At 39.1% G+C, this 26,574-nt stretch overlaps 1 protein-coding gene across 2 annotated transcripts in view; it reads left to right on the top strand.

Annotated features, from left to right (window-relative positions):
* The window catches only part of GPR107 (G protein-coupled receptor 107), a 104,875-nt gene that overhangs the window by 37,833 nt on the left and 40,468 nt on the right, over positions 1-26,574 (top strand). For both annotated transcript variants that reach the window (XM_043981440.1, XM_043981441.1), the window contains 5 exons: positions 2,976-3,051; positions 4,360-4,433; positions 4,868-4,985; positions 8,626-8,756; positions 17,483-17,526. In XM_043981440.1, the coding sequence (XP_043837375.1) occupies positions 2,976-3,051; positions 4,360-4,433; positions 4,868-4,985; positions 8,626-8,756; positions 17,483-17,526 (443 nt within the window). The remainder of the gene's footprint in view (positions 1-2,975; positions 3,052-4,359; positions 4,434-4,867; positions 4,986-8,625; positions 8,757-17,482; positions 17,527-26,574) is intronic.

Below are 26,574 nucleotides of genomic sequence, written 5' to 3'. Positions count from 1 at the left end.
CTCTGTTCCACTTTTACTTTTTTCTTTTTCTTTTTTTTTTTTTTGGACAGGATAATGAGGGTTAAGTGACTTGCCCAGAGTCACACAGCTAGTATGTGTCGTGTGAAGTCAGATTTGAACTCAGGTCCTCTGTGATTCCATTGGTGTAGGGATTGCCTCGTAAAGAAACCCTTTCTACCAATGCCAGTCAGCAACTCCTCAGCATCTTAAAGTTGGAGAGCTTCTTGGAGAACTGGGAGTTCAGTGACTTTAGATATCCAGAGTCACGCAGTATGTCAGAGTGAGCCTTTGAATCCTGGTCTTTCTGACTCTGAATCTAGATTTCTCTTCATTATGGGGAAGCTAGGTGGTGCGGTAGATAGTGTCAGGCCTAGAATCAGGAAGATCCAACACTAGCTGTGTTACCCTGAGCAAGTCACTTAACCCTGTTTGACTCACTTTACTCATCTGTAAAATGAGCTGGGCAAGGAAATGGCAACTATACTAGTATTATTATTATTTTTTTAAGTATTTTATTATTTTCCAGTTACATGTAGAGATAGTTTTCAACTTTTTTTTTTTGGGCGGGGCAATGGGGATTAAGTGACTTGCCCAGGGTCACATATCTAGTAAGTGTCAAATGTCTGAGGCCGGATTTGAACTCAGGTACTCCTGAATCCAGGGCCGGTGCTTTATCTACTGCGCCACCTAACTGCCCAACTATGCTAGTATTATTGCCAAGAAAATCCCAAATGGGGTCACAAAGAGTCATACACAACTGAAAAATGACTGAATTAATGCTATAGGGCCTTGGTTTCCCTATATCTTTATAGTTTTCATCTCAGTCGGTTTTTATGGTGCAATAACTCCCATCGTTTTCATATACTATTCTTTTTTTTTTTTTTTTTTTTTTTTTGGTGAGGCAGTTGGGGTTAAGTGACTTGCCCAGGGTCACACAGCTAGTAAATGTCAAGTGTCTGAGGCCGAATTTGAACTCAGGTTCTCCTGAATCCAGGGCCGGTGCTCTATCCACTGCACCACCTAGCTGCTCCCATATACTATTCTTTACTGAATTTCTCCTTTGTCATGAGATATATGGGTTCTTTCCAAATTTTTCACTATTACAAATAATATTGCTATGAATATTTTATTCAGAAAAGACTTTTTTTTTCTCTTTGAAAAATATCCTTAGGTTAATCCTACTATTGGGCTCACTGGCTTAGAGGGTCAGAATATTTTTCTAGCTCTTACTATATACAGTCACATTGTTTTCCAAAAGGTTGTATCAATTAATAGTTCCACTGACAGTATTAATAATGTGCCTATTTTTCCATAGCCCTATAGGAATTGACTTTTATAAATTTGAACTATCTTTGGTAATTTAATGAATATGTGATAGTATCTCAGAATGTTCTAAATTTGCATTTCTTTTATTATTAGTGACTTTAAGTAGTTTTTCAGGTAGTTATTAAATGTTTTCTCAGTGGCCCAGAGAACTTTAAGACTATAAATTTTGAAACAGTTGCCAGTAGGGCATTGAAGGGAATTTCCATATTGGGAGTTCTATACGAAAGTCAAAGATCTGTACCTACCTTCTGTTCTCTACCCCATACCCTAACCCCCAAAAATGTGTTCTCTCAAGAGCTGCTTGTTCAGATCTTTTGACTGCTTGCCTATCTATTAGGCAGATGGATCTTATTATTAGAAATGTGTCAGTTCTTTATAGATTTAAGATGTCGATTTGTATCAAATACTTAGAACAAAGATTCTTCCCTCCACCCTGCTGTATCTTTCCTTTTTTATTCTGTATGCACTTTTTTTTGGTCATGCTAACTCCTTTTATATGACAAAAATTGATCTTTCGAAAAATATTGCCTTTTATGTCAGTCTTCTTTCAGTGGTTGGCCTTGAGGCTAAAGGGATAAAGTGAAATCTTACTTATGTGATGGTTGATTTTGGTGGTACAGGAATTATCATTGCTTTAGATTCTTTTCTTTGCCAGTGTGACTCAATTTGCTTAGTTCAGCAGACATTTATGAAGTAGTATATGTGTGTGAGGTACTTTTATAGATGTCTAAGGGGATATAAATATAAGTAAGATTATGATCTGTGCAAGGCTAGGGATTAAGGCATATATAACAATAGAGCAATGCCAGTGTGCTTAAGACAAGTACAAATCAAAGTGCTATGAGAGTTCAAGAAAGGAAAGGAATCACTTTTTAAGATTATTCCACTTTATATCCTGAATGAAAGGAGAGGGTTGGAAGGTAGGAAAATAGAAGGTGATACTCATTACCTACTAGTCTCACAAATTGCCAGAAAGGGTCACAGAAAAAGAATGATATAAGCCAGTACAACTGTTAGGGCCCTGAATTGCCTTAATTAGCATGCTGTTAGTTGAGTGGCTTCACATTGTGGATAAATCTTAATGCCATCTAGTGGTGTGCCTTTGAGATTGGTCTGTTCTTATTTGCATCCTTTAATGAACTCTCAAGTAGACACTAAAATAAGAAATTGACCCAGATATCCAGGAAGGTAAATATTCTAGGTTGTGCCTTCAGCTTAATTATAGGACAGATTCTTGTCTATAGCACTTGTTTCCACATTGCTGACCATTGTAGTCATAATGTAGACTATGGCAGGGCAGCTAGGTGGTGCAGTGGATAAAGCACTGGCCCTGGATTCAGAAGGACCTGAGTTAAAATCTGATCTCAGACACTTGACACTTACTAGCTGTGTGACCCTGGGCAAGTCACTTGGCCCTCATTGCCTTGCCATTTCCCCCCCCCCCCCCATGTAGACTATGACTGGCAATTCAGGTGATTTTAAGAATTCATTGTGGAAGCCAACCCCACTGATAGCAGTGGCTCAATTTTTGTAGTTCACTTAGATTTTATTGACTGTGTTTCTAACAAATTAATCTGATACTTGTAGCCTTTTGCAGCTCCTTATGAGACAGTGAGATGTTTCCTCAATTTTTCTCCTTTTTTTCATAGGAATGATGTTTTTAAGATTCACTGGTTGATGGCAGCCCTCCCCTTCACAAAATCTTTGTCCTTGGTGTTCCACGCAGTATGTATAACATTTTTAATGTCCATTTTCCATTGTTTTTTTTTTGTAAGTGAAGAGAAAGAGTGGATGATTAAATTACACTGAAGGGAGAGGGGTTAAGTGGGTAACAGATATGAATTGAATGCCTTTTAAAGAAGATCTTCATAATTCTAATGCCTGTGACTCCTCCAGACAATAAAACCTCTTTGCATACCTATAGCATAAGCTTCTCTCCCAAATGCCTCCTGAAACATTGATTTGCCATTTCCTGAGATGAAAGTGCCACCTACTGAATCATTTCCACCATTTACTGTAATTCCTGCATTTTCCCTGTTCTGAGATGCAGTTCATGATAAGAAAGGGCAATTTAGTTTGCATTTTAATATACTTGCTATTGTTTATAGATAAATGAATATTTTAAAAGTTGAACCATCAAAATTAAGCTAATGGTTTGTGCATCTAGGATGTTTATAGCTCAAAATTAGACTTTGAGTTGAATTTTTAATGACTCAACCCTATAGGAACCTGGAAAAAAAAGAGAACTGTTGATTACTCCCCAAATAATCTTTAAGTGCCTTCTATGTGCTCAGAGAGTGGTGTAGTGTCTGCACTGCTTCAAAGTTCAGGACTATTGTGTACATACATTTTGTGTTAGGAATCATAACTTATCTCTTTAAGACCTTAGAGCAAATGAAAGCTGTTTTGATATTTCTAGTTATCTTTTTTGGACCTACATAAGAGAGTTCTTTCTCTGCTGATCTGGATAATATATCATAAGGCATGTGTCTTTTAGGATGTGGAAAGGATGATTTTTTTTTCAAAGTAGTTCTTGCCATAGCTTATGATTCTGTTTTATTAGGAAATATAAACTTGGAAACAAATGTTAGTCACTTTCCAAGAGTGCTAATCTAGATATAGGCCAGTTGATTCATAGGATGTGTTTACATTTCTTTGGTGAAGGCTTGTGAAGAGGTTTATTGAGGCGTAGTCTCTGAAGATCTTTAAGAAGAGACAGCTGTCTCTCTTGAGTAATTCACATTTGTCTGCCTGAAGGACTGGATGGTCCTTTTTGATCCCTTCAACTTGTGTGAGTCTTTAGTTATGTGAAACTATACCTTTGTATAGGATTTATGAAACTGGCCTGACATGTTACCAGTGTAATACATGTTAAATGTGACCAGTGAAGAGGCATTGTATTAAGTGTATTATAGTAATTAAATTATCTGCATGTTATTTTAAGTGGAATTGTATGTCTGATGGGTTGGGATTCTGTGTGGTAACTTATCTCGGGTTGAAATTTTTTGAAATGACTGTGCTCTGTGATTTCAGATTGATTACCACTACATCTCCTCTCAGGGATTTCCAATAGAGGGTTGGGCTGTTGTTTACTACATCACTCACCTGTAAGTAATAAAGATAATCCATTAAATACTGCTGCTTTGAAATGCCATGTAAGATTCTGCCATAAACATGATTATCCACTCATGTGGTACTTAGGCTTGTTGCTCTCTGCCTCAGTGAAGAAAAGCTGTCAGTATATTCAGAAAATTGTTACACAGGCTTGGAAGCTCACAGGACAGGTGGTCAGCTCATGGAAGAATGCCAGATCCTGGTGCTGCTATTTTGGGGCTGCTGGATAAAGTGAGAAAGTGTATAATAATAAGAACGATCAAGTAGCAGGCCCAGAATAAGGCTAGTTACCCATCTGTCAGAGTTCACCACTTTGTAGATCTTTTTCTGCAAAAAACATGCGAAGTAATGAAATGCACGTTAAAATATTACTGGACACGGTGAGACCTGTTGGTATCTTTAAAATCTTTAAAAATTTCTTTTTCAGATTGAAAGGTGCACTATTGTTCATTACTATTGCACTCATTGGTACTGGCTGGGCTTTCATCAAACACATCCTTTCTGATAAAGACAAAAAGATCTTTATGATTGTCATCCCACTGCAGGTGAGGCAACTTTATACCTCTGCACTGATATCCCTTGAGGCATTGGTTTACCAACCCCTAACTTAGTGGTACAAATTGTACTTATTGATTTCAGTTTTAATCTGGATAAGAAAGTCAGGGAAGATACTTTTTTACTGACTTAGACTTTTTTTTTTTTGCTGGGCAATGAAGGTTAAGTGACCTGCCCAGGGTCACACAGCTAATGTCAAGTATCTGAGTCTGGATTTGAACTCAAGTCCTCCTGAATCCAGGGCCAGTGCTTTATCCACTGTACTACCTAGCTGCCCCTACTGACTTAGACTTTTAAACCAACTTCTAATACTGTTTCTGAAACTGGGCGGGCCTAGACATACATGTGCCTATGCACATGCTGGATGTGCAGTGTGGTAATCTAGGAAGAGTATTTGCACATCAAGACCTACAAGCATGAAAAGTGGTTTGATTCTCCTGCTGAGAATGATAGCTGCAGAACAAAGTGAAATTCTGGCTTTAACAGATAATTTTGTTTTTTATTTCTTAATTTATATAATAAAACAGTAGATACATAGGTTTAAGGTTCATTGGACCTTAGTGAAGGGACTTGTAAAAGAACAAGGTGGTAGGAAAGAAACTGGGAGTAAGGGGAAAAAACCCTACATTTCAAAATAATTTGTATATTGGGAAATGAAACATTTTTACTTAAATCATAGAAATAATTCACATCTAATCCATTTAAAAAGAGGAACTACACTTAAGATTTTAAAAATAAAACAGTATATTTACATTAGTGATTGGGCAATGTCGTCAGGGGAAAGTCAAAAAACTATTCTGGGACTGTGGATTTTTCATGGTATTAAGCATATAAACCACTGTATCATGGGTAATCTGGAATATTTAAATTGTAAATTTCTTCAGAGCATAAGCCACATCATGACCTTTTGCTATCTTAAATCTCCCAATTGAAATATTCATATGAAGTGAAACTACTGGCGATAAACTAAAATATAAAGTCAAAAACTCAAGAATAGAATGCTCCGACAAAATTAATAAAATGAAAAGAGCTGGTCTGTTTTGAGAGTAGCTGGATCAATATCGTCTTTAAACTCTTCTTTTCACACTCTTGCCATCTTTTTGCTCTTAGGAAACCTGACCTGCTGTAGAAAACATTGTGTTTCTGGCTATCCTCTCTGGTGCTGGTGGTTCCCACTCTGTCATTCCGTATTATCCCTCTGACAATATAATTCAGCTACAACTCCTTTGTGGTTCACTGCATCTATCTATATCATCTAGTCTAGAGCCTTCTTCCCATAATTATATGGACTACAGATCACTCTCCCTCCTTTCTCAAGGAGTATATAGCTTAGAGTTTTCCTCTCCATCCTGAGGGCTACCTTCACACATGGGAACTTTAACATATGCATTTATGTCCTCTCAAATATCTGGACCTATCAGTTCATAAGTCCTCCATTATCATCATTTGCATCTTCAGTGGATTCCCTCTACCCCCCCTCCCCGAAGTTCCATTTTTGAGTTTATCATCATCCAGTATTGTTTTGCCTCCATGATTTTAAACCTAGGAATTCCTCTTTTGCTTCACTTCATTGTTCCTAAACTTACTCTTCCTACTACAGTTTCCAGTCCTTCCATTCCATCCTGTTCTCCTTCCCTGTTTGGTCCCACTTCCTTCTCTTCACAGTCTGGACCCCATTTATAGTTGATCAGTTAGATTATACATGTTCACTCTTGATTCCTTTCCCACCTTGTCCTCCTACTGTTTCTGTCCTGTTAGTTCTCAACCCTGGATTACCCACACCTCCCCCTTCTACCCCTGTCCTCCTTCCATATGCCTTCTCCACAGTCAGTGCATTGACAGGAATTGGTTAAGCACCTAGTATGATCTAGGCACTGTACAAGGTATTAGATGAATGAAGATATAAATGAGCAAGCCCTTGCCCTCAAGAAATTTCTGTTCCATAGGGGGAGACATCATGTATGCATACAAAGCAAATATAAAATACAAGTACTTCCAATTGCCTTAAACATTCAGGGCCATCTCCAGTCATCCTTTTATGTAACTTGCCACTGGACCCACATGGCTCTGGAGGAGAGAATGAGATTGGTTGGTAAACTTGCACAGCTCTCCCTCACTTAAATATAATTCAGTGCAAGTCATGACATCACCCCAATGTTATGGTTGTCTTAGAGAATGAAGGACAAACAATGACGATGACAATGATGACAACCTTAGAGTGCTTATTTCCTTGGACTCTGTGTTGGACCTTTTTCTCTTTATACAGGCTTCTTTGGAGATCTCTTCAACTCCTTGGAGTTCACTTACCTTTGTACAGATATCTCTCAGATTTGTATGTCCAGCTTGAACTCTAGTCACATATTGTTGGCTGCCTACTGCTTATCTACTTGGATACACCATAGGGATCTCATACTTAGCATGTTCCAAAAAAGAGCTCATCCTTGTCCCCTAAACACACTTCTCCTTCAGGTGACCCTATTTTCATTAAGATAATGACAATCCTTCCAATCACCCAGATATTTGTAACCTCAGAGTCATCCTTGACTCTTCCTTTATCTGTTCCCTTGCCAAGTCTTGTAAATTCTACCTCCATAACATTTCTCTATCCATCCCCTTCCACTTATATAATTAGCACATAGTATTTGAGGCCCTTGTCACCCCACACTTAGGCTATTGCAATAGCCCCATGATGGGTGTCTCTGATTCCATCCTCTCTCACTCCAACTTATCCTTCACACAGCTGCCAAAATAATCTTTCAAAGGTACAGGTCAGAGCATATCACCCTTTTGCTCAACATCTTGCAGTGGCTTCCATTTGCCTCCAGGATAAAAGCCCTTTATTCTCTGTCTTCTCTCTACCTTTCCAGCCTATTGCATGCTTTTCACTTCTATGAACTCTATGTTCCAGCCAAATTTGACTCCTAGTTGCTCTCCAAAGTTGACATACTTATCTCTTGTCTTCCTGCATTCCAATAAACTCTTCCCCAGGCCTTCAGTGCACTTCCTCTTCATTTTTGCTTCTCAAAAAAACCTTGTCTTCAAAGCTTACTTCATGTGCCATCTTCTCTTGGAAGGTTTCTTGATTCTTCTCTCTCTTAACCCCGTAAACTCTTTGAGGCCAGAGTCTTTTTCCTTTTGTCTTTGTATCCCTGGCAACTAGCACAATGCCTTAAAATGAACTAAAACTAACTTTTTTTTGTTTGAGGGAAGAGAGAGGAGTTTTGGAGCTTTCTTTTTTCCCCCCTTTTGGGTCACTAATGTCACCATTTGCACAATATCAAACTTTCTGAGACCTATGAAAGGGTCATCTTGGATCTGTAGGAGTTGTAGCCATGGGCCGCAAAGTGCCAACTTCTCACCTGCTGGGGAATTTAACCTGAGCCAAGGCTGAGTTTGCCTAAACCACAAAGATTGGGTGGGGAGCTAGAGGGGTTCTTTTTGTATGCTTGTGTGTTTGTTTTTTGGGCAGGGCAATGAGGGTTAAGTGACTTGCCCAGGGTCACACAGCTAGTAAGCATCAAGTGTCTGAGGCCAGATTTGAACTCAGGTACTCCTAAATCCAGGGCCGGTGCTTTGTCCACTGTGCCACCTAGCTGGCCCCAGAATTCAGTGACTTATCATGTTCTGCAGGTCCTGGCAAATGTGGCTTACATCATCATAGAATCAACTGAGGAGGGAACAACCGAGTATGGCTTGTGGAAAGATGCTTTGTTCTTGGTGGACCTGCTGTGCTGTGGAGCCATACTCTTCCCAGTGGTATGGTGAGTAAACCAGGAGTGTCCCATCTGCAGCATGTAGCACCTCTGAAAGTCTGTGCTCATCTGGACAGTAACAGCTATCATTCACAGCATTCTGAAAATGCAGGCTCGTTAGTGATAGAGCATCTATTTCCTAGATAAAAGAGCTCCAGTTAATAGCATTTTCTTGCCAAAAAGAAGATAAGTGAAATAGATAAAATAAAACTAAAGACAGCTTTCAGCATGGAAACCATCTTCAGAATGGTTGGCTTTCTTAAAAGTGTGCCAAAAAACCCCATTAGCCTTTAGATTTGTTTCTTTTAATTTGCTTTGATTTAAAGACTGTGTCCTAAGATAATAATAGAATGTTCCATGTAGTTAAATAAATAATCTTTAGGGTACTTCTGTCTAAGGTTCAGACAATTGGTAAGCATTTATTATGTGTCTGCTAAGTGCCAGTGTCTGTGGGATGTCCTGACCATACAGTGACAGAAGGTGAGACCATCCCTTTTCTCAAGGAGTTTATGTTCCATCAAGGGACATAGAATTTACACACAGACACAAAATGCAAAATGGTTAGGGAGCAAGGGTACTGGTGGTTGGGCTTCATTGGAGAAGGTGCTTTTGGTTGTTTCAAGAAGGAAATGAGACATTCTTTAAGATGGAGGTGAGGAGCAAGTGCATTCCAGGCACAGGTGATGGCCATATAGAAATGGAAGATGGAGCACTGTATGTGAGGAACAGAGAAACCAATTTAGTTGAGCTCTGGTGTAGCAGAGGTGGGAGAGTAAGGTGTAAAGAGGCTAGGAAGATAAGTTGGTTTTAGTTGTAAAGGGCTTTAAAAGCTGAAACAGGAGGGGCAGCTAGGTGGTGCAGTGGATAGAGCACCGGCCCTGGATTCAGGAGTACCTGAGTTCACATCTGGCCTCAGACACTTAACACTTACTAGCTGTGTGACCCTGGGCAAGTCACTTAACCCCAATTGCCTCACTAAAAAAAAAAAAAAGCTGAAACAGGAGTTCATATTCCATACTGACGGTAGTAGGGATCACTGCAGTTATGTTGAGTAGAGGAGTGACAGATCTGTGCTTACTGAAGGTCCCTTTGGTGATTGTTGAGTATGGATCAAAGTGGGAAGAGACTTGGAGGAAGAAGACCAATGAGAGGCTGCTGGTAATAAAACAGGTGAGAGGGGAGGAGAGCCTAAGCATAGGTGGTGTCTGTGAATACAGAGAACGGATCATGCATAAGAAGTCTTGCAGAGGTAGAAATTACAAGATTTGCAACTGATTTTACTAGGGTTAGGGAGAATGAGGAGTTGAGGATAATGCTGAGTTTGCTAACCTAGGAGACTTGAAGGATTCTAGTACCCTTACATAGGGAAGAGCAATAGCAGGAAGAGTTTGGGAAGAACGATAAATGAGTTTTGTTTTGGATATTTTGAATTTGAAACGTCTCTGGGATATTTTGTTTGTTATATTCAAAAAGCATCAAGAATTAGAGAGAGTTCAGTTCCTGAATTGGGTAAGGGACCGGAGCTGTGGCTGGTCATAGACATCTGTGAGTCATCTACAGAGAGATGATCATTAAACAAATGAGAGCTAATGAGGTGACTAAAAGAGGATAGTATAGGCCAAAAGAAGAAGACTCAGAACAGAGCCTTGGCTTGATGGATGACAGAGGAAGCAGTTTAACTCCTTTGGTTAGATTATGGTGTTAATGAGGCAGGTGTGATACTTAGGTGGTAAATTTAATACTTAAATGGGTTAGTTAAGTTCATTGTATTTCATGGGCCTAGTCTGAAGTCTAATCCCCAGCCAATCTGCCTTCTGAAAGAGTGCAGTTAATTTCAAGGATGAATGTGAAAGAGTATATGAATCATTGCAAAATGTTTTGTAAGCTTTAAAGTGTTATACAATTTGCACCTGTCATTGTGATCTTAACACACACATTAGCTTTGGGTACTAAATCTAAATGCTTACAGTCATGGAGAAATTTGTTTATTTATTTCCCTGTCTGGCTTCATTTGTACTGCCAGGAAGCCCTCAAGTGGGAGGGTGTCAGGAAGGAGCCATAGAGTTAGAGAAATAAATTTCTTACTGCTAGATTAAATGATTTCTTTCTTTCAAATAAATGCCCTGGAAACTTTTTTTATTTTAGTTTTTTGGGTTTGTTGTTGTTGTTGTTTTTGGTTCAGACCTATGATTTCATAGGAGTGGGGAAATCCCAGGGAGGAAATTCCTTCTATTAATGTATGTGAGCAAACTGTTCAGCCACTTACCGTCTCAGAGAGCGACTTGGGGCACCCAGAGGTTCATTGATTTCTCCAGGGCCATGAAACCAGGATTTGGTAGAAGTGGGTCTTGAATCCAAGTCTTCCTGGCTGTTTCACATCTGCTACACCAGAGCTCAATATCAAACTCTCAGAGGTGAAAACTCCCATTGCTACCAGAACCAGATCAAAATGCAATTGTGTAATGTTTAACAAAAGAAATGAAACTACAGTCTGACAAAATGTTAATTCGTGGTTTTCTAAGTCAATATGCAGCCCGTATGGATCCATTTCTATCTGAGGTTGACACCACTGCATTATGACATGTTACTTCATAAAAATGCTATAAAATTGGGAGAGGGAGGACCCAAGGGATGGAATCTCTACATGCTGAAGAATTGGTGTTATCATAAAACCAGTTACACTGTTTTATATATAAGTGAAAGTTGCCAGCTATGTAGAGACCATAATCCAAAAAGTCCTGGTCTAATTAGAAATAGTATCATGTTGGTAAATTTAATTTAAAATTTAATTATGAAAATTTGCTGCAGGTAAATAGAGATGAATCAGAATAGCTACTAAGGCAACCTTATGAAATGAGTTAAAATCTCGGTGAAATTCTGACTGTGTGAAAAGAACATAGTACTAAGTCATTATCTGGCTAGTAAGCTATTATCAGGCTTTGCTTTAGGGTAGCTTCTGTCACTACTTAATGTGTCCAATTTGGTTATAAGCTATGATGACTTATTCTCCCTACTGGTAAATGTTAGATTATCTTAAGGTCTTCTTTTATTAACAGGCTGTTAATTGATTTTGGTCTCTGATTTTTATTTTTATTTTTTAAATCACATCTTGGCTCTTGGCAGAAGTTTTCCTTCATTAAGCAGGGCCAAATGGTCAATTGCTAACTTTCCTAAATAACCAGCAGAGGGCATCTCCATGTCACTCAAACCCAATGCACTGTATTTGGTAAAATGTTGTTACGAATTTAGAATTTCTCACCTTTAAAATGAAGGGATTAAGATGAATTGGGGGGGGCAGGGCAGTAAGGGTTAAGTGACTTGCCCAGGGTCACACAGCTAGTGTCAAGTGTCTGAGGCTGGATTTGAACTCAGGTCCTCCTGAATACAAGGCCAGTGCTTTATCCACTTCACCACCTAGCTGCCCCTACATTATACTTTTTTTGTTTTGTTTTTTGGTGAGGCAATTGAGGTTAAGTGACTTGCCCAGGGTCACACAGCTAGTAAGTTTTATGTGTCTGAGGCTGGATTTGAACTCAGGTCCTCCTAAGTCCAAGGCTGGTGCTCTATCCCTACAATATACTTTTCTTTTTTTTTTTTTTCCTTTTGCAGGGCAGTGGGGGTTAAGTGACTTGCCCAGGGTCATACAACTAGTAAGTGTCAACTGTCTGAGGTTGTATTTGAACTCAGGTCCTCCTGAATTTAGGGCCGGTGCTTTATCCACTGTACCACCTAGCTGCCCCCCCAATATATATATATATATATACACACACATATATATATATTATATATATATATTTTTTTGCAGGCAGTGGGGGTTAAGTGACTTGCCCAGGGTCACACAGCTAGTAAGTGTTAAGTGTCTGAGGCTGGATTTGAACTCAGGTACTCCTGACTCCAGGGCTAGTGCTCTATCCACTGCGCCACCTAGCTGCCCCCCAATATAATTTTTTTTTTTTAATAGAAAGCTTTATTTTCCTTTTTTCTTTTGGGGCAATTGGGGTTAAGTGACTTGCCCAGGGTCACATAGCTAGCAAGTGTTAAGTGTCTAAGGCTGGATTTGAACTCAGGTACTCCTGACTCCAGGGCCTGTACTCTATCCATTGTGCCACCTAGCTGCCCCCCAATATACTTTTGTTTTTGCTTTTTTTTCCCTGGGGCAATGGGGGTTAAGTGACTTGCCCAGGGTCACACAGCTAGTAAGTGGCAAGTGTCCGAGGCCGGGATTTGAACTCAGGTACTCCTGAATCAAGGGCTGGTGCTTTATCCACTGCGCCACCTAGCTGCCCCCCCAATATACTTTTAATAGAAGTCAAGGAAGAAGGTCTCAATGATTAGAGAAAGATTTCCTTGGTTCATGCTAATCTAATAAATATAACAATACTAACTAGAATAATGTATCATTTTAGTGACATACCAATCAAATTACCAGTTGGTTACTTTATGGAATTTGACCAAAAAAAACCCACAAAATTTATTTGGAGGAACATTGAATCTTAAGGAAAATAATGACTAAAAGAATAAAAAGAGCCTAGCATCACTAGGTTTCAAATTATATATTAGTAGTCATGAAAACTATTTGGTATTGGTTTTAGAAACAGGAAAAATAGATCAGTGAAATAAGCTAGACAAGAAAGATTCAGAGTCAAACAGCACAGTAGCCCAATGGTTACTAAACCTAAAAAGACAAACTACCATGGAAAAGAGTCCCCATTTGACATGAACTACTGGGAAGACTGGGAAGCATTTTGGCAGAAAATTGGTATAGACTAGCATCTTGTGCCTACTTAAGCTTCTGTTAATTGACCTAAATGTAAAAGATCATGTTATTAAAAAAAAATAACAGAATGATAGGAGATACTTTTCCAAACTGTGGTTAAGGGAAGAATTCATAACCAAGGGGCAGCTAGGTGGCACAGTGGATAGAGTACTGGCCCTGGATTCAGGAGGCCCTGAATTCAAATCCAGTCTCAGACACTTCACATTTACTAGCTGTGTGATCCTGGGCAAGTCACTTAACCCCAGTTGCCTCACCAAAAGAAAAGAAAAGAATTCATAACCAAACAAGGGATGCCCTCTACATGAAGCCTCTCCTTACCTCCCAGCTACTAGTATCTTTCCCAACCCCATATTTACTTAATTTTGTTGTTGTTGATTTTCTTTTTGCAGGGCAATGAGGGTTAAGTGACTTGCCCAGGGTCACATAGCTAGTACGTACCAAGTGTCTGAGGCCAAATTTGAACTCGGATCCTCCTGAATCCAGGGCCAATGCCCCATCTAGCTGCCCCCCCCCCCCCGTTTATACTTTATAGCCATACTTGTATATATGTTGTCTCCCTGGTGACAACATACAAGTTGTTTAAGGACAAGAATTGTAGTTTGTCTTTGTTTCCCCAGAACCTAGCAAGGTGCCTGGCACATAGTAAGCATTTGATAAATGATTGTGGATTTATTGATTGCTTATAAATGACAAAATAAGTAGTTTTTATTATATGAAATTATTAAAGCTTTTGCTTGAACAGAATCAATATAGCAAGAGCTCCAGAAGAGAAACTGTTAAGTGGGGGAAAAAAATCTTTGTATCACATCTCAGTCTGATATCCAAGACATACAGGGAATTGACATAAAAATTATAAGACATGAACCATTTCCCAATAGATAAGCAATTGAAGGGTATGAACTGTTTTCAGAAGGAGAAATACAAACTATCAGCACCATAAGAAAAAATGGTCCCTACTGTTAAGAGAAATGCAAAGTAATGCATCAAATTACATGAATGATCCAAGATGGAAAATAGTGATAGAGGGCTATGGAGAGAAAGGCACATTAATGCATTATTAGAGCTGTGAATTAATCTATTTGTTCTGGAAAACTATTTCGACTTTTATGAGAAAAGTTTTAAACTATTTATATTCTTTGGCAGATTAAAAGCAATGATTAACCTTGATTCCAGGAACTAGGAGAAGAAACTCCACTTTGTCAGACATGGTTGTTCTGTCAGATGACTTTTGTGTAAAACAGAAAAATAGAATAGCATAAATAATACTTTTTAAAATCATAATTGGGTTCAGCCAGCTATGGTCTACAACCTATTTTTGAATGAAGAATGTTTTTAAATTTTTAAAATAAACTTAGGCAGCCACTGGATTTGGTCCTTAGGCTATATTTTGCCAGCTCCTGAATGCAGATAGATAGATGCATTTTGTCCAGATTTTATAGTGAAGTCTTTCATACCATGGAGATGTGTGACTTCAGTGACAACTTATTTCAGTGGGTTCAGACCTGGTTTAATGATTAGAACCAAAGAGGAGTCTTTAATGGTTAGAATTCTCTTTGAAAGAATTTTCTTTTCTGGTGCCCCACAACTCCATAGTGGTGGACTCTGTGCTTGTTGATATTTTTAGCAGTGACTTGGATGGAGGCATGTTTATCATATGTTCAGATGACAAACTGAAGAGATAGCTAACGTATTGGATGGATAGTTAAGGTCTAAAAAGATCTTGACTGTTTAGATCATTGTGTCAACTCTAATAAGATGAAATTTAATATTATTAAGTAGTTCTTAGCCTTGGGTTGAAAAAAAAAATCAGCTTCACAAGTATAAAATGAGTGAGGCCTGGCTACATAGCAGTTTTTCTGAAAGGTATTTAAGGTTTTTGCCTGCAAACTCAGTATAAGTGAATAGCGTGATATAGTATGTAGCCAAAAAAAGTGAATGCAATATAGGCTCTGTTAAGATTAATAGAAAGTTGGGGCGGCTAGGTGGCGTAGTGGATAAAGCATCAATCCTGGATTCAGGAGGACCTGAGTTCAAATCCAGCCTTAGTCACTTGACACTCACTAGCTGTCACTTAACCCTGGGTAAGTCACTTAACCCTCATTGCCCTGGGGGTGGGGGGGAGAAAGACTAATAGAAGGTCCAGAACAAGAGAGGTGATATTCCTGTTCAACTCTGTCTCCCCTGCTCAGACCTTACCTGCAATGTTAATTTTCAGGTACCTCAATAGCAAGAACATTTCTAAGTTGAAGAGTGTGTAGAGGAGGGCAGCCATTATGGTAAAGGACTTCAGAGTTATGCCATGTGAGGACTGGCTGAAGAAAATAGGAATGTTTATCATGGGGATGGAAAGACTTGAAGGGGGGAACCTGACAGTTGTGTTTATCGACTTGAAAGGCTGCTGAACACAGTGTAATTGCAGTGACCTTCTGGGCCCTGAGAGGAGATAAAAAACTTTTCCTTGGGAAAGTGGGAGATTTGGGTGCAGTGTTGTACATGCTGTTAGACTTGCTGAATCTGTCTTTTGGTTTTGCTTCATTCTTTTTCTTTGTTCCCTGGGGAGAGGAGGGTGGTTTGTGGTTGGGGCTTGACTGGTATTAGGGAGGGCCATTACACACTTGGAGTTTGAAATAGAAAAAGGCTTGGGGCTTGTCATTAGATGCTTCACTTGAGCTGTTGAATGTCTTCCTCTTCTAGCTTATTCTTTGCTATGGCGACTGTGGACATAGCATGTTATATCCTTTTAACTTTGGAGTCTGGTTCTTTTTAATTGTCCCACACGTTTATTGCATTTAAAACTTGTTAGAGGCATGGCCTACAATATGTATATATCCAGAAGTTGCTGATTTATAAACAGAATACATCAGTAAAACTTTTTGGGGGAGGGAGGGGAAAGGGGATGAGGGTTAAGTGACTTGCCCAGGGTCACACAGCCAGTAAGTGTCAAGTGTCTGAGACCGGATTTGAATCCAGGTACTCCTGAATCTAGGGCTGGTGCTTTATCCACTGTGCCACCTAGCTGCCCAACTTGTTTTTTCTACTCTTGTCTTTTTGTAAGTTCTGTAGCTTAATTTTTTTTTTTTAAGAAGAAATAAGAGCTATCTGATGAATATCCACAGAATGTACTGGCAGATATATCTACACAGTGTCTAGAGACAGCTGGGTGGTGTAGTGGATGGAGCCTTAGCCCTGGAGTCAGGAAGACCTGAGTTTAAAACTGACCTCAGATAGAGACTAGCTGTGTGACCCTGGCTGGTCACTTAACATCTGTTAGGTTTCCTTAACTGTAAAATGAAGATAATAATAGCACATACATTAGAGGGTTGTTGTAAGGATCAAATGAGATATTTATAAAAGTGCTCACCACAGTGTCTGGAACATAGAAGGTGCTATGTAAATGCTTATTTCCTTCCCCTCCATCATCCAGAGGGACTTCAGCATATACACACTTCTCCCCACCCCTTAAAAAAACCAACCAAACAACCCACCCAACAATATTTGATGGTCTAATTAGAAGGGAGATTTGATTTGTTCTGCTTGTCCTCAATGGGCAGCATTAAGAGCTAAGGAGAGAAGTTGCAAAGAACCAGATTGAGGCTTGATGTAAAGAAAAACTTCCCAGTGCATGGAGCTTTCCCATAGTGGATTGGGCTGCTTCTGGAGCTAATGGGTTTGCCCTCACTAGAGACTTCAGACAAAGACTGGGCAACCACTTGTCACATGTGTAGCAGAGGAAATTTGTGTTCATGTATGACTTGCATTAGATGGTCTTGGAAGTCCCTTACACTTCTGGAATTCTGATTTCAAATCCAGTCTTTAAAGATCACGTCATTTTAAAGATTATATATTTGAGGTTCAGAAACGTTAAAGAAATTGTCCCGGGTTATAGTTATTGGCAGAGCCTGAAAAAAGAAATGTAAATTCACGAGCTAATGTGTGCTCAACGAATATTTATTTTTAGGTCAATAAGACATTTACAAGAAGCCTCAGCAACAGATGGAAAAGGTAAGTTCATTTATTTTTGTGGCCTCTTTTCTGATGCTAGAGACTCCATTAATATAATAAGTTTGAGACTTTCCTCTACTGTTTTAGTTGACATTGAGTGTCAAAGTAGGAACAATTCTTAGCTAACAAGCTCACATCCTTATTTAGTAGGCAATCAGTGGACATTCCTAAAATGAGTGTTTTTGGTTTTCCAGTTGCCTGGCAAGCCAGCCCAACTCTAAGTTGGGTTAATGTTGTTTTGCAGAGAAGCTGGTATTTAAGATTCCAGAGACTTGGATGCATGTGGAGGCTGGGAGGATTACTGTTTAACAGAATGACTCATTTCATCTCCCCTCATGAGTGTGATTTTCACCTCACAAACTGAATTGGGAGCACAAAATCCTGTCCTTGCATGGGGAGAGGTAACACTTCCTTGTGAAAATGAGTGGCATCACTTCTAGCCTCTGGTGTTCAGATGGGCATGTGTAAAGCAGCCGTTCCTGCTATTTTGCTTCACAGTTGATTTAACAAGCTGCAGAAATAGATGTGTCCCTATTAATTTATAATTATGACTTGGATAACCAGAAGAGACCTTCAGAATTTGATTTTAAAAAAGGGGGAGCCATTAACCTTTGCATTTTCCCCCCTTAAAGTGTTTGTAACCTGTTTGGGGTTTTTTTGGGTGGGTGGGGGGAGGCAGGAGGTGTTATTTTCAGTTTTTAAAATTTGTTTTTAAAAAATTTCAGTTCCAAATTCTCTCCCTCCCTCACCTTCATTGAGATGGCAAACGATTTGATGAAAGTTACACATGTGCAGTCATGCAAAACATGTTAGTCTTCTTGGGGAAAAAAAATAAGGTAAAAAAGTATGCTTTGATCTACATTCAGACTTCATCTTTCTTTTTCTGGAAGTGGATAGCCTGTTTCATTGTAAGTAGCTCAGTCATTCATAGTTGATCATCACATGGTATTACTGTTACTGTGTACACTGTTCTCCTGGTTCTGTTCACTTCATTTTATATCAGTTCGTGAAAGACTATCCTGATTAGCATCCTACTCATCGTTTCTTATAGTATCATAGTATTCCATTACATTCACATATAACAATTTGTTTAGCCGTTCCTTAATTGATAACCATCCCCATGATTTCTAATTCTTTGCAACCACAAAAAGAGCTGCCATACATATTTTTGTACATATAGGTCCTCTTCCTTTTTTAAAAAAAATGTTTTTGGTATACAGACCTTGTTGGTATTGCCGCGTCAAAGGGTATTCGTGGTTTTATAACCCTTTTGGCATAGTTCCAAATTGCTTTCTAGAATGGTTGGATCTGTTCACAGTTCCTCCAACAGTGCTTTAGTGTCCCAGTTTCCCACATCCCCTCCAACATTTGTCCTTTTCCTTTTCTGTCATATTAGCCAGTCTGGTAGGTTTGGGGGGTACCTTAGAGTTGTTTTAATTTTCATTTCTTTCATCAGTAGTGGTTTAGAGCTTTTTTTCCTATGACTATAGTTAGCTTTGATTTCTTCATCTGAAAACTGCCTGTTTATATTCTTTGACCATTTATCAATTGGGGAATGACATTCTTAGAAATTTAATTCAGCTTTCCATGTTTTTGAGAGATGAGGCCTTTATCAGAGACACTTACTGTAAAAACTTTTTCAGTTATGATTACTGTGTATTCCCCTCTATCTTATTTTTCCCCTGTATATCCTTCTCTCTCTCTCTCCCTCTCTCTCTCCCTCCCTCCCTCCCTCCTTTTACCCTGTCCCTCCTCAAAAATGTTTTACTTCTGACCACTGCCTCCCCCAATCTGCTGCAACTTGTTATTCTATGAGCCAATTCTGATGAGAATATGGTTCAAGCATTGTCTACCACCCCCCCCACACACACACACACAATCTTCCCTTCCACTTACAAAATCCCTTTCACACTTTTATGTGAGATAATTTACCCCATTCTACCTCTCCCATCCCCCTTTTCCCAGGGCATTCCTCTTTCTCACCCTTTAATTTTATTATTTTAGATATAATTTCATCATAGTCAACTTATACCCATGCCCTCTCTCTATGTAGACTCCTTCTAACTGATAAAGTTCTTGGGAGTTACAAGTATCATCTTCCCATGTAAGAATGTAAACAGTTAAACCTTATTAAATCTCTTATATGTCGCTGCTAGAGTCCTGCTTCCACTATCAGCCAAGGGTCACCTGTATTCGCCTTCTGACCAATTCTTTGACCTCTTCACCATTTGTGGGCTGAGGGCTCTGGAAACTGCTGCTGATGATTCAGTTGCTTCCAAAGCCTACTGCTGGCTTGTAGGGTTGTGGCCTGCACTAGACTTCATTCCACTCTCACACTAGTGAGACAGACCTTTCCTGCTGACCTTCAGAATTGTCTTGGGCTGGAAAATTGTCTTATCCCATCCTTTTGTGAGGTGTTATTTTAAAGTTGTTCGGAAGGGAATTTGGGAGATGTCAGGCAAGTCTCTGCCTTTACTCTACCGTTTTGGCTCCACCCTATAACCTGTTTTAAATATTTTTTACATGTATTTCTATGCTCTTTTCCTCCTTAAGACTACAATGGGGGGCGGCTAGGTGGCGCAGTGGATAAAGCACTGACCTTGGATTCAGCAGGACCTGAGTTCAAATCCGGCCTCAGATACTTGACACTTATTAGCTGTGTGACCCTGGGCACGTCACTTAACCCCCATTGCCCTACAAAAAAAAAAAAAAAAAAGACTACAATGGGGGGCAGCTAGGTAGCTCAGTGGATAAAGCACCAGCCCTGGATTCAGGAGTACCTGAGTTCAAATCTGGCCTCAGACACTTGACACTTATTAGCTGTGTGACCCTGGACAAGTCACTTAACCCCAATTGCCTCACCCCCCCCCAAAACAAAAAAGACTACAGTGAAGTTAGAGTAGTGGGGTATGTTTCCATTATTTCTAATCTGTCCTATCACTGCAACCCAATCTATGATAAGAGCTATACATAAGAAGTGTTATTCCTGTGCTCAAAACTCCGCAGCACATCAACTTTTTTTTTGTGGGGCAACGGGGGTTAAGTGACTTGCCCAGGGTCACACAGCTAGTAAGGGTCAAGTGTCTGAGGCCAAATTTGAACTCAGGTCCTCCTGAATCCAAAGCCAGTGCTTTATCCACTGTGCCACCTACCTGCCCCCCACATCAACTTTTTTTGAGGGGGGCAATGAGGGTTAAGTGACTTGCCCAAGGTCACACAGCCAATAAGTATCAAAATGTCTGAGGTAGATTTGAACTCAGGTTCTCCTGAATCCAGTGCTGTTGCTCTATCCACTGCGCTACCTAGCTGCCCCCAGCACATCAACTATTTAAGGAGTAGTTTAAAATACCTTAAGTTGGCTCGCGTGCCCCCCCCTCCCCCCTCTCTCTCTCTCTCTCTCTCTCTCTCTCTCTCTCTCCATATAAAGACATACATACATACATACATACAGTCTACCATATCACACTGCAGCATGGTTTGGAAGAGAAAGCCCTAGTCTTGGAGTTAGGAAAAGCTGATTTCAATTCCTGCCTTAGACATTTGCCAGCTGCTTGACCCTGGGCAAGTCACTTAATTTCTTTGTGCCTTAGTTTCCTCATTTGTGGACTCAGTGGCCTACAAAGTCCCTTCCAGCTCTGACCCTCTGATCCTAACTTCCTCAAAGTATTCCCTTCCCCATATCCTACAATCTGGACAAATTACAATACAGTATTCGCAGTTTTTCCACATAGATATCATGATTTCACACTGTACCCACTGTTTAGAATGCCTTTCACTTGTTTAAATTTTAATTCAGATGCCTCCCTCCATAAAATTGTCCCTGATTCCCTTCAGACTTGAAATGTCATTTTAGTCATGCATTTCGTATACAATCAATACATAATACATTTTAATGTAACTATCATATATTCCCTTATTAGATAGACTGTAAGTTCCATGATGGCAGTATTTCCACCAATACCACAGGGTCCTGCACATTATATTTCTTGAGTTGACTTTTATTACTATAGATATTAGGCTCATAAATTGGCCATTTAAACATCATAGCAGATTCTAGTTCTTTTTCAAGTATGTATACTACCACAGTAGCCATAAGATCATGCACATTAGTAATATTGGTCCTGCTTTTTAATGCAAATGCATCTCTCATTTAATACAGTTGCACTTTTTGCATGTAAGTTATTATTATTTTTTTAAATAAGAGTATTTTATTATTTTCCAGTTACATTTAGAGATAGTTTTCAACATTTGTTTATATAAGATTTCCAGTTTCCAATTTTTCTCCCTTCTCCCCTCCCCTAGACGGCAGGTAATCTGATATAGGTTATATACATACAATAACATCAAACACATTTCTGCATTAGTCATGTTATCTGAGAAGAATCAGAGCAAAAAGAAAAAACCTCAAAAAAGAAAAACAACAGCGCCAAAAACAAAAGAAATAGTATGATCCAATCAGCATCCATATTCCACAGTTCCTTTTTTTTTTCTGGATTTGGAGAACCTTTTCCATCTTGAGTCCTTTGGAACTTTCTTCTACCATTGTATTCGTGAAAAGAATCTAGTCTAGTCTATCACAGTTGATCAACACATAATGTTGATGATACTGTGTAAAATTCTTCTGGTTCTGCTCATCTCACTCATTATTAGTTCATTGCATGTAAGTTATTATTAATAGCTAAAATATTGTTACCAATCTATTTCTCCCAAATCAAATGCTACTGTAATGTTTTTTCATTTTCAGAATAAAAATTTTTATTGATATCCTTTGGCTGTGTATCACTTACATTTCCCAATGTATCCCTCCATCTTTATAATGAAGAGTGAAAAAGCAGAAAAAATCCAATTCCACAAAATAGCATAACCAATATACCCGAAAAGTTTGACATGATTGTATATAGTGCATACCAATCACCTACCTCTTTGAGAAAGCAGGGGAGGTGGGATTTTCTTATTTCTTTTCTTTGGGGCCAGGCTTGTCATCAAATTCCTTAGCATTCAGTTTATATTTTTTTTGTTGCTGTTGTTCTTCCCATTTACATTTCAGTCATTTCGTATATTGGTTTCTTGGTTCTCTTACTTCATTTTCCATCATTTTCCATATATCTTTTTTTGTTTTTTTGGTGAGGCAATTGGGGTTAAGTGACTTGCCCAGGGTCACACAGCTAGTAAGTGTCAAGTGTCTGAGGCTGGATTTGAACTCAGGTCCTCCTGAATTCAGGGCCAGTGCTCTATCCACTGCGCCACCTAGCTGCCCCTTCCATATATCTTTATATGCTTCTTTGCATTCACTACAATCATCATTCTTACCACAGAGTAATATTCCATTATAATAATGTGTTATAACTTGTTTAGCCATTTCTCAGTTGATGGATAGCTATTTTTTTTTATGGTTTCTTGCTATTATGTTGTGATGTATATGGGACCTTTCTTTTTGTCATTGACCTTCTTGGGGTATATCATTTGCAGTGGAATCTCTGAATCAAAGGGCATGGACATTGTAGTTTCTTCCTCCCTATTCTAAATTTCTTTCCAGAACAGAGCAATAGTCTTTTCACATAAAGCAAATGATTAAATCTTAGAGCAGGATACACTTTTAAGGTGATTTAACCCAACTCCCTTATTTTATTGGTGAGGAAGTTGAGGCCCAGAGAGGAGAGATCAGAACAACAACCATATGAGAACTAGAACCCATGTCTTTGGTTCCATATCTAGTGCTTTCCCACATATATCACTATCATTATTTATTTATTTTTGGTGAGGCAATTGGGGTTAAGTGACTTGCCCAGGGTCATACAGCTGGTAAATGTCAAGTGTCTGAGACTGGATTTGAACTCAGGTCCTCCTGAATCCGGTGCTCTATCCACTGCACCACCTAGCTGCCCCCCTATTACCAATTATTATAAAGAAAGATTTTGCCCCCTCAGTTTTCTTTGAACTTGGGTATTCCAAGTTTCTCTTCTGACATTGTGGTATATCCATCTCCATTGTTCCAATTCTGATTTAAAATTTTTTAAATCCTGAGAAGCGCTTTTTATAGTTGAGGAAAAATAATGTCTGTGTTATTCCTCTCATTCTCTTAGTTCCTCGTTTTCCTTTGCTCCCCTTCATCTCTCCTTTTCCTGATTTTCTTTCACAGATCCCTTTAGATTAACCCCACACTGGACTCTTCTTATTTTCATCCCTACAGCACCTTGAAAACACAGGGCAATCACCATCAGCAGCATTTGTTAACTTATTGTTAATGTTTTCCTTCCATTAACCACCAGCAGTTGGTCCCAAGTACCTAATAACTTTTCACTTGATCTTAGCCAGAATGCCAAGAAGTCATTCCCAATAACACTTGATGGCACTTTATGTTCTACAGAGATTTCTGCTTGTGAATAAAGCTGTATTCTATGCTATTCCTGGTTGAAAGAATACCAGGAGGAGATCATAATTGCTATCCAGTACCCTCAGTGAAGGGAAGCAGGCTGAGCAGACATCCCTTGTATTTGTGGCCTGAGGCAGTACTATATAGTCTGCCTGGCAGTTTATGGTTTTTCCACAAGGTGACAGCATGGGGCCTGTTCAGTAGTGACCAATTTTGAAAGGAGAGACTACATGCAAAATGACAGGAAATGGAGACTGGCTAGAATGACAAAAGTAATACTTTGTTTCATTTACCACAAATGCAAATTAAATAGGCCCGAAGTGTAACCTTCCCTCCACTTTTGGTTTCTTAGCTCTTCATCTGTGAAGTTATAAAGTCACTTGCAGACTTACCATCTGTGAAGGGTATTTAGATGATAATAGGTTAGGCTAAGATAGATGCTATTTAATCTGGACAAGTCTTTGGTTTTATTGGTTTAATCCTCTGTCCAACAGGCTGTGCCCTCCTGGTGTCTCCTTTTCTGCTCCCTTTCTGGAATTCTGCCATCTCTGAAAATTTCTGGAATTGAAATATTATAGGTTAGAAACTTGTAGTTTCCTAACTAATTGCCTGACCCCTGAATGGGATCCTTCCTCTTGTTATAAAATACCCGAGCAGCTCTGGTTCAGGACCTGCTCTGATTCCCTTACTTCCCAGATAATGTCTGAGTGACCATGACTCCCAAATTACTTGAGCTGTCCTGAAGCATTGATCCATAACTCCTGGCTCTTCGTGGAATCTCTTTTCCTACCATGATCTAAGTACTATCCTACCTGAGACTTCCTGGTGATTAAGCACCGGGAAGTCAGGTACTAATACACAAATGCTGGGGATACAGAAAAAAGACAAAAGATAGTCCCTGCCCACAGTCTAATGGAGGAGACAAAATATAAACAATTATGTACAAATATGCTTCATACAGGATAAACTGGGGAAGGTATTACCCTTGAGGGGGTCCATTGAAGGTTCCCTGTAGAAGGTAAAATTTTAGCCAGGATTTGAAAGTATTTCTCCATCCCATTTAGATGATGTTTTTATCTGTCTGAGTAGAAGGAGATTTGGTGGTTATCCTAGTTTGGAGCTCCCCATCCTAGCCCCATTGAAACAAGAAGGTTGAGCAGCTCTCCTTGTTTAGATACTGTTTCTGGCCCTTGTACTCTTCACTTGTCTTTACTTCCCACTTCCTTGGATGCCTCTGGTTTGCCACATGGCTTTTCCTATTTAGTCTTCCCTTAAATATGCCAAGTAAAAGGGCCTGTTGCTTTCAGTATTGATGGGCATGTCTAATTCTTTGGCAAAAGTCTTGGACTTTGACAGATGTTATTTGTTGATTCATAGCATTACATTTGTGTTGCTGCATGTTTTTGTATTAGTTCAGAACTTTTTTGATCAAACATTTTGGGAGACTTAATGCTTTGGAAATTTTTATTCAAAGGAGCTATGCTTCACTCAGCCTAAAATCTGCTGCTGCTTGGGAGACCCCAAGGAATATCACAAACAAAAAACCAGATCTTTAGTAGAATTAAGTTTTGTGTGTGTGTGTGTGTGTGTGTGTGTGTGTGTGTGTGTGTATTTGGACTGGTGTGAAATATTGTAACAAAGCTAAATTAGGTATAGCCGTCTAACTTTGGGTTCTTGGATCATTGTTTTAATTGTCCATCTGTTCTAACATTCAGCAGTAGAACTGATTTAAAGGTCTCACCTATCCTGATGGCAATAGAAAACATAACAGAACTACATGCTAGTACATGCTGGAAGTACATGCTAGCATTTTAAACTGGAAGGAACCTTAGAAATACTTAACTTTTTTTGTACCATGGAACCCTTTGGCTGTCTGGTGAAGTTTAATGGATCCTTCTTAGTAAAATGATGTTTTAAAATTCATAAAATGAAGTATATACCATTTTATTTTATCTTTTTTTTAGTATATACCATTTTATTTGTTTTTTTGTTTGTTTGTTTTTTGCTTTTTTTAGTGAGGCAGTTTAGGTTAAGTGACTTGCTCAGGGTCACACAGCTAGTAAGGGTCAAGTGTCTGAGGGCGGATTTGAACTCAGGTCCTCCTGAATTCAGGACTGGTGCTCTATCCACTGCACCATCTAGCTGCCCCCGGTTTATGCCATTTTAAAGGAAACAAATTATATCAAAATATAGTCACCCACTAATATGGAAATATGTTTAATGTGATTGTACATATATAACCTGTATCAGATTGCTTTGTCTCGGGGAGGGAGAAAAATTTGGAATTGGAAATCTTATAAAAACAAATGTTGAAAACTATCTCTACATGTAATTGGAAAATAATTAAATACTTTTGTGACAAACAAATAAATAAAAGTCATCAATAATCTACCCCTCCCCCCCCAAAGAAATATAGTCACTCAACATCCCCATTCTAATCCATCTTCCACTTAGCTGTCAAAGTGATCTATCTTCCTAAAGTGCAAGTCTGACCATGGCACCCTTCCCACCTGTATTCAGGAAACTCCAGTGGCTCCCTAGCATATCATACCTACAGGCTCAAATACAAAATGTTCTGTTTGGCATTCCAAGCCCTTCATTATCCTCACCCCCCTCCATTCTCTCTCTCCCCTTCCTTCCTTCCCTCTCCTCCCCCCTTTCCTTTCCTCCCAGTC

The sequence above is a fragment of the Dromiciops gliroides genome, chromosome 2 (assembly GCF_019393635.1).
Source record: "Dromiciops gliroides isolate mDroGli1 chromosome 2, mDroGli1.pri, whole genome shotgun sequence".
NCBI classification, from domain to species: domain Eukaryota; kingdom Metazoa; phylum Chordata; class Mammalia; order Microbiotheria; family Microbiotheriidae; genus Dromiciops; species Dromiciops gliroides.
Note: the sequence above shows the minus strand (reverse complement) of the source record. Positions and strands in the feature narration are given on the sequence as shown.